Genomic DNA, 9411 nt, shown 5'->3' on the forward strand with positions numbered 1-9411 from the left:
GTGTATTAGGAGTCAATATAATGCAACATAGTGCTGCTAGTGTGTATTAGGAGTCAGTATAATGCAACATAGTGCTGCTAGTGTGTATTAGGAGTCAATATAATGCAACATGGTGCCGCTAGTGTGTATTAGGAGTCAGTATAATGCAACATGGTGTCGCTAGTGTGTATTAGGAGTCAGTATAATGCAACATGGTGCCGCTAGTGTGTATTAGGAGTCAGTATAATGCAACATAGTGCCGCTAGTGTGTATTAGGAGTCAGTATAATGCAACATAGTGCTGCTAGTGTGTATTAGGAGTCAATATAATGCAACATAGTGCTGCTAGTGTGTATTAGGAGTCAGTATAATGCAACATAGTGCTGTTAGTGTGTATTAGGAGTCAGTATAATGCAACATAGTGCTGCTAGTGTGTATTAGGAGTCAGTATAATGCAACATAGTGCTGCTAGTGTGTATTAGGAGTCAGTATAATGCAACATAGTGCTGCTAGTGTGTATTAGGAGTCAGTATAATGCAACATAGTGCTGCTAGTGTGTATTAGGAGTCAGTATAATGCAACATAGTGCTGCTAGTGTGTATTAGGAGTCAGTATAATGCAACATAGTGCCGCTAGTGTGTATTAGGAGTCAGTATAATGCAACATAGTGCCGCTAGTGTGTATTAAGAGTCAGTATAATGCAACATAGTGCCGCTTGTGTGTTAGGAGTCAGTATAATGAAACATAGTGCTGCTAGTGCGTATTAGGAGTCAGTATAATGCAACATGGTGCTGCTAGTGTGTATTAGGAGTCAGTATAATGCAACATAGTGCTGCTAGTGTGTATTAGGAGTCAGTATAATGCAACATAGTGCTGCTAGTGTGTATTAGGAGTCAGTATAATGCAACATGGTTTTGATAGTGTGTATTAGGAGTCAGTATAATGAAACATAGTGCTGCTAGTGTGTATTAGGAGTCAGTATAATGCAACATGGTGCTGCTAGTGTGTATTAGGAGTCAGTAGAATGCAACATGGTGCCGCTTGTGTGTTAGGAGTCAGTATAATGAAACATAGTGCTGCTAGTGCGTATTAGGAGTCAGTATAATGCAACATGGTGCTGCTAGTGTGTATTAGGAGTCAGTATAATGCAACATGGTGCTGCTAGTGTGTATTAGGAGTCAGTATTATGCAACATAGTGCTGCTAGTGTGTATTAGGAGTCAGTATAATGCAACATGGTTTTGATAGTGTGTATTAGGAGTCAGTATAATGAAACATAGTGCTGCTAGTGTGTATTAGGAGTCAGTATAATGCAAAATAGTGCTGCTAGTGTGTATTAGGAGTCAGTATAATGCAAAATAGTGCTGCTAGTGTGTATTAGGAGTCAGCATAATGCAACATGGTGCTGCTAGTGTGTATTAGGAGTCAGTATAATGCAACATAGTGCTGCTAGTGTGTATTAGGAGTCAATATAATGCAACATAGTGCTGCTAGTGTGTATTAGGAGTCAGTATAATGCAAAATAGTGCTGCTAGTGTGCATTAGGAGTCAGTATAATGCAACATACTGCTGCTAATGTGTATTAGGAGTCAGTATAATGCAACATAGTGCTGCTAGTGTGTATTAGGAGTCAATATAATGCAACATAGTGCTGCTAGTGTGTATTAGGAGTCAGTATAATGCAACATAGTGCTGTTAGTGTGTATTAGGAGTCAGTATAATGCAGCATAGTGCTGCTAGTGTGTATTAGGAGTCAGTATAATGCAACATAGTGCTGCTAGTGTGTATTAGGAGTCAATATAATGCAACATAGTGCTGCTAGTGTGTATTAGGAGTCAGTATAATGCAACATGGTGCCGCTAGTGTGTATTAGGAGTCAGTATAATGCAACATAGTGCTGCATAGTGCTGCTAGTGTGTATTATGAGTCAGTATAATGCAACATGGTGCTGCTAGTGTGTATTAGGAGTCAGTATATTGCAACATAGTGCTGCTAGTGTGTATTAGGAGTCAGTATAATGCAACATAGTGCTGCTAGTGTGTATTAGGAGTCAGTATAATGCAACAAGGTGCCGCTAGTGTGTATTAGGAGTCAGTATAATGCAACATAGTGCTGCATAGTGCCGCTAGTGTGTATTAGGAGTCAGTATAATGCAACATGGTGCTGCTAGTGTGTATTAGGAGTCAGTATAATGCAACATAGTGCTAGTAGTGTGTATTAGGAGTCAGTATAATGCAACATGGTGCTGCTAGTGTGTATTAGGAGTCAGTATAATGCAACATGGTGCCGCTAGTGTATATTAGGAGTCAGTATAATGCAACATAGTGCTGCATAGTGCTGCTAGTGTGTATTAGGAGTCAGTATAATGCAACATAGTGCTGCTAGTGTGTATTAGGAGTCAGTATAATGCAACATAGTGCTGCTAGTGTGTATTAGGAGTCAGTATAATGCAACATAGTGCTGCTCGTGTGTATTAGGAGTCAATATAATGCAACATAGTGCTGCTAGTGTGTATTAGGAGTCAGTATAATGCAACATAGTGCTGCTAGTGTGTATTAGGAGTCAATATAATGCAACATGGTGCCGCTAGTGTGTATTAGGAGTCAGTATAATGCAACATGGTGTCGCTAGTGTGTATTAGGAGTCAGTATAATGCAACATGGTGCCGCTAGTGTGTATTAGGAGTCAGTATAATGCAACATAGTGCCGCTAGTGTGTATTAGGAGTCAGTATAATGCAACATAGTGCTGCTAGTGTGTATTAGGAGTCAATATAATGCAACATAGTGCTGCTAGTGTGTATTAGGAGTCAGTATAATGCAACATAGTGCTGTTAGTGTGTATTAGGAGTCAGTATAATGCAACATAGTGCTGCTAGTGTGTATTAGGAGTCAGTATAATGCAACATAGTGCTGCTAGTGTGTATTAGGAGTCAGTATAATGCAACATAGTGCTGCTAGTGTGTATTAGGAGTCAGTATAATGCAACATAGTGCTGCTAGTGTGTATTAGGAGTCAGTATAATGCAACATAGTGCTGCTAGTGTGTATTAGGAGTCAGTATAATGCAACATAGTGCCGCTAGTGTGTATTAGGAGTCAGTATAATGCAACATAGTGCCGCTAGTGTGTATTAGGAGTCAGTATAATGCAACATAGTGCTGCTAGTGTGTATTAGGAGTCAGTATAATGCAACATAGTGCTGCTAGTGTGTATTAGGAGTCAGTATAATGCAACATAGTGCTGCTAGTGTGTATTAGGAGTCAGTATAATGCAACATAGTGCTGCTAGTGTGTATTAGGAGTCAGTAGAATGCAACATGGTGCCGCTTGTGTGTTAGGAGTCAGTATAATGAAACATAGTGCTGCTAGTGTGTATTAGGAGTCAGTATAATGCAACATAGTGCTGCTAGTGTGTATTAGGAGTCAGTATAATGCAACATGGTTTTGATAGTGTGTATTAGGAGTCAGTATAATGAAACATAGTGCTGCTAGTGTGTATTAGGAGTCAGTATAATGCAACATGGTGCTGCTAGTGTGTATTAGGAGTCAGTATAATGCAACATAGTGCTGCTAGTGTGTATTAGGAGTCAGTATAATGCAAAATAGTGCTGCTAGTGTGTATTAGGAGTCAGCATAATGCAACATGGTGCTGCTAGTGTGTATTAGGAGTCAGTATAATGCAACATAGTGCTGCTAGTGTGTATTAGGAGTCAATATAATGCAACATAGTGCTGCTAGTGTGTATTAGGAGTCAGTATAATGCAACATACTGCTGCTAGTGTGTATTAGGAGTCAGTATAGTGCAACATAGTGCTGCTAGTGTGTATTAGGAGTCAATATAATGCAACATAGTGCTGCTAGTGTGTATTAGGAGTCAGTATAATGCAACATAGTGCTGTTAGTGTGTATTAGGAGTCAGGATAATGCAGCATAGTGCTGCTAGTGTGTATTAGGAGTCAGTATAATGCAACATAGTGCTGCTAGTGTGTATTAGGAGTCAATATAATGCAACATAGTGCTGCTAGTGTGTATTAGGAGTCAGTATAATGCAACATAGTGCTGCATAGTGCTGCTAGTGTGTATTAGGAGTCAGTATAATGCAACATGGTGCTGCTAGTGTGTATTAGGAGTCAGTATATTGCAACATAGTGCTGCTAGTGTGTATTAGGAGTCAGTATAATGCAACATAGTGCTGCTAGTGTGTATTAGGAGTCAGTATAATGCAACAAGGTGCCGCTAGTGTGTATTAGGAGTCAGTATAATGCAACATAGTGCTGCATAGTGCTGCTAGTGTGTATTAGGAGTCAGTATAATGCAACATGGTGCTGCTAGTGTGTATTAGGAGTCAGTATAATGCAACATAGTGCTGCTAGTGTGTATTAGGAGTCAGTATAATGCAACATAGTGCTGCTAGTGTGTATTAGGAGTCAGTATAATGCAACATAGTGCTGCTAGTGTGTATTAGGAGTCAATATAATGCAACATGGTGCCGCTAGTGTGTATTAGGAGTCAGTATAATGCAACATGGTGCCGCTAGTGTGTATTAGGAGTCAGTATAATGCAACATAGTGCCGCTAGTGTGTATTAGGAGTCAGTATAATGCAACATAGTGCTGCTAGTGTGTATTAGGAGTCAATATAATGCAACATAGTGCTGCTAGTGTGTATTAGGAGTCAGTATAATGCAACATAGTGCTGCTAGTGTGTATTAGGAGTCAGTATAATGCAACATACTGCTGCTAGTGTGTATTAGGAGTCAGTATAATGCAACATAGTGCTGCTAGTGTGTATTAGGAGTCAATATAATGCAACATAGTGCTGCTAGTGTGTATTAGGAGTCAGTATAATGCAACATAGTGCTGTTAGTGTGTATTAGGAGTCAGTATAATGCAGCATAGTGCTGCTAGTGTGTATTAGGAGTCAGTATAATGCAACATAGTGCTGCTAGTGTGTATTAGGAGTCAGTATAATGCAACATAGTGCTGCTAGTGTGTATTAGGAGTCAATATAATGCAACATAGTGCTGCTAGTGTGTATTAGGAGTCAGTATAATGCAACATGGTGCCGCTAGTGTGTATTAGGAGTCAGTATAATGCAACATAGTGCTGCTAGTGTGTATTAGGAGTCAGTATAATGCAACATAGTGCTGCTAGTGTGTATTAGGAGTCAATATAATGCAACATAGTGCTGCTAGTGTGTATTAGGAGTCAGTATAATGCAACATAGTGCTGCTAGTGTGTATTAGGAGTCAGTATAATGCAACATAGTGCCGCTAGTGTGTATTAGGAGTCAGTATAATGCAGCAACTGTGTTGCATTATACTGACTCCTAATACACATAGTACAAGTCGGGTCACTTTAAATAATGTTTCTTACCCCTGTAGTCCAAACTAGGAGAGCAGAACAACCTGGTGGGTCTGGTCAGTGTGATCCTGTCTGTTGCCGACGGCAACAGAGATGGAAAAGTGTCGCTGCCAGAAGCTCGCTCCATGTGGGCCCTCCTGCACATGGATCAGGTAAGAAGAAATTATGATTTCATCCGTTATTGTTTTGGCGGTCTCTTTGTGAATGTTCTGAACTCCTGTTTCAATGCCAGTCTCATAGTGAGCAGAATAATCCTGCCCGGTTAAGTGAGGCAAGCTTTTCAGTATTTATATATAGATGCACATTTTAGTACGATTAATTTTTATAGCATAAGTAAATACATATCACAAACATGATATAAACAGTAATATATCTCAAAACATGTTTCCCATATATTAGCCGCACCGGACTAAAAGCCACGGATATATACGTTATGAAATAAGTTATTTACACAGAATTAATTTGTAAATGCTTATTTCATACCTTAATTGTTTCCAAATGGTGTCTGTAACATGGCAGTAAAACGGATAATCAAACAAAATGTCAGTCATCATCAGTGTTGGGTTGGTTACTGAAAACCAGTAACTAGTTACAGTTACTAGTTACTTTATTTCAAAAGTAACTCAGTTACTAACTCAGTTACTTACACCAAAAAGTAATGTGTTACTGTGAAAAGTAACTATTTAGTTACTTCTTTTTTCTCTTTTTTTTTAAGACTCCCATTAATGTCCTTTTAGCCTTCATGTCAGTACTGTTATTGCACTGGAGAATAATACAATGTGTTGATCAACTTGACATGCATTTGCATCACTGAACTCTGCTAAGCAATGTGCTCTACATACAACACACAAAGACAAAGATATGTTTCAAAGGGCCAATTTGTTTCAGGCCAGAACAAATTGACACAACTATTTTAAGTAGCTGCAACATAACATACATACGTAACAAACAGCATAATAACAACATAGCTGTAAACCAAGGAAGGCACACACTACATACATAAAGCCTAACCAGGCGTTTTTTTCTCTCAAGGAATTTTGAAATAAAATCATGTCTGAAGCCCAGAACACTCTACACATTTCCCCAGTTTTAGTTTAGAGAAAAGGAACGATTGGCCTGGCCCACTAGCATCCCTCTTTATGTTTGTGAACTTTATAGTTCATACATTTAGAGTGATGTGATAATCAAACACTCTAGAAGTCTAGAATGAAAGAGTATATAAGAGAATTGACAGTGTGTGTACCTTCAGTGCTGAATGATGAGCGGAGGCAGAGTTTGGAGTGTCTTCTTTAGCTTGATTTCCCTGTTTATGTGCTCACTGTCCACTGTGTCCAGGAACTTGGAAAATGTTTTCGTGCCATTTGCCGTTTGACGCCGGTATCATGCTAATTAGCTGCCTGAAAGCGGGTGACTCCACTGTAGAAATAGCCTGAATGTCTTCTAGCACATATCTATCAATGTTGTCCTGGCTAGCAGTCCGTCCGTTAAAATCCTTAGGTGAAGTGTCTCTCTTTACTAGCTTCGTCGAAGCATGTTACTTTTGTAGCTGTTTCAGCAGATTTGAATTGCTGTTTTGGGCAGTAGATGGGATCTTTGATCCAAGACACAACTTAATTAATAAGTACAGACCTAACTGCTTGGCATCTCTGCCTGTCGCACCTCCTCCAGTGCACTTCGAGGTCAGCTGCAGGGTCGTCAGCTGGTGCCACCGTTCACTGATGTTTCGCCCCCAAGCCAGGACACCTCGCGGTGGCTAAGCGGGGACGTCTCCCCGCGCCACTCCCTGCAACTGACCTCAATGGGGTGTTGAGCCCCAAGTGTTGTCCCTCTTTCTTAGCCACATCCAGAAACTTGCCTTCTCTGCCTCCTCTGCCAACTCCTTAATGGCCCTCCTCAGGCTGTAACCGGTCATTCCCGCCGCACGGCGGGTCCAAGACACATTTACATTTAACTAAAATGTTCTTTTCTTTGTGCTCGACAAAAGAATAGTGAGAATATCTCCATGTTAGGAAACTCGACTGCAGCTCCGCCATGATCAGACATGTAGCCCCCACACACACACACACAGAGCGCGCCTCTTCCTTGTGATACAAGAGATTCAGAAGTACGACACCGCAGCGCTCCAATAAAACACACTCAGATCTTGTTTCTAGCCGATACTACATAAAAAAATAACGTAAAATAACGCAGTAACGCATCATGTAGTAACGGTAACCGAGTTACTGAATATAAGAAATAACGCGTTAAGACTACTAGTTACCGCTAGTCCCAACACTGGTCATCATCATGGACCCACTAGTTGCGCAAACTAGCTCTCCAAACAGCTAAACAGACTCAATAACTCCGACGTTTTGATGAATTTACTGAGGAATTTGTGAAACTGAAACAATACAAAAAGAATGCCATTGTAAGTTAATAATACTAAAACAGACACTCGTGTTAGCATATTAGCTAATGATATTGACGCTAGCTTGATTACATTACGATAGCATGTACAAATATGCATGAAAACACTGCTACATAATTCACACATGGGACTGTTTAGTAAGTATGAATTGTTTTAGTTATATTGTAAAACTTACAAACGTTGCTTGGAGTGATGGGTGAAGAAGCCATACGAGTTGAAACGCTATGGACGATCCAAAAGACAGAACGGCACTTCTACTTCTTGTAAAAGCTTCACACGGCACTGTTAGGATTCACCCAGCAGCATATGCATTGAGCTAACTTGTCCAAAAGATGGCGCTATATAGCACAAACAATAACACACCATTCAAGTGCATGTGTTTAAAGGCCTACTGAAATGATTTTTTTTAATTTAAACGAGGATAGCAGATCCATTCTATGTGTCATACTTGATCATTTCGCGATATTGCCATATTTTTGCTGAAAGGATTTAGTAGAGAACATCGACGAAAGAGTTCGCAACTTTTGGTCGCTGATAAAAAAAGCCTTGCCTGTACCGGAAGTAGCGTGACGTCACAAGTTGAAAGTCTCCTCACATTTCCCCATTGTTTACACCAGCAGCGAGAGAGATTTGGACCGAGAAAGCGACGATTACCCCATTAATTTGAGCGAGGATGAAAGATTCGTGGATGAGGAACGTGAGAGTGAAGGACTAGAGTGCAGTGCAGGACGCATCTTTTTTCGCTCTGACCGTAACTTAGGTAAAAGGGCTCATTGGATTCCACACTTTCTCCTTTTTCTATTGTGGATCACGGATTTGTATTTTAAACCACCTCGGATACTATATCCTCTTGAAAATGAGAGTCGAGAACACGAAATGGACATTCACAGTGACTTTTATCTCCACGACAATACATCGGCGAAGCTCTTTAGCTACGGAGCTAACGTGATAGCATCGTGCTTAAATGCAGATAGAAACAAAAGAAATAAACCCCTGACTGGAAGGATAGACAGAAAATCAACAATACTATTAAACCATGGACCTGTAACTACACGGTTAATGCTTTCCAGCTTGGTGAAGCTTAACAATGCTGTTGCTAACGACGCCATTGAAGCTAACTTAGCAACGGGACCTCACAGAGCTATGATAAAAACATTAGCGCTCCACCTACGCCAGCCAGCCCTCATCTGCTCATCAACACCCGTGCTCACCTGCGTTCCAGCGACCGACGAAAGGACTTCACCCGATCATCCATGCGGTCGGCGGCTAGCGTCGGATAGCGCGTCTGCTATCCAAGTCAAAATCCTCCTGGTTGTGTTGCTGCAGCCAGCCGCTAATACACCGATCCCACCTACAACTTTCTTCTTTGCAGTCTTCATTGTTCATTAAACAAATTGCAAAAGATTCACCAACACAGATGTCCAGAATACTGTAGAATTTTGAGATGGAAACAGAGCTTTTTTGTATTGGATTCAATGGTGTCCAAATACTTCCGTTTAACTATTGACGTCACGCGCATACGTCATCATACATAGACGTTTTCAACCGGAAGTTTAAAATTGCACTTTATAAGTTAACCCGGCCGTATTGGCATGTGTTGCAAGGTTAAGATTTCATCATTGATAAATAAACTATCAGACTGCGTGGTCGGTAGTAGTGGCTTTCAG

The 9411-nt window shown here is 40.4% G+C and overlaps 1 protein-coding gene across 1 annotated transcript in view; it reads left to right on the top strand.

Annotated features, from left to right (window-relative positions):
• The window catches only part of dipk1aa (divergent protein kinase domain 1Aa), a 97256-nt gene that overhangs the window by 30230 nt on the left and 57615 nt on the right, over positions 1 to 9411 (top strand). Inside the window, exon 6 of the mRNA XM_062022279.1 lies at positions 5358 to 5489. Within this exon, the coding sequence (XP_061878263.1) occupies positions 5358 to 5489 (132 nt within the window). The remainder of the gene's footprint in view (positions 1 to 5357; positions 5490 to 9411) is intronic.

Source organism: Entelurus aequoreus, linkage group LG16, assembly GCF_033978785.1.
Source record: "Entelurus aequoreus isolate RoL-2023_Sb linkage group LG16, RoL_Eaeq_v1.1, whole genome shotgun sequence".
In the NCBI taxonomy this organism is placed as follows: Eukaryota; Metazoa; Chordata; class Actinopteri; order Syngnathiformes; family Syngnathidae; genus Entelurus; species Entelurus aequoreus.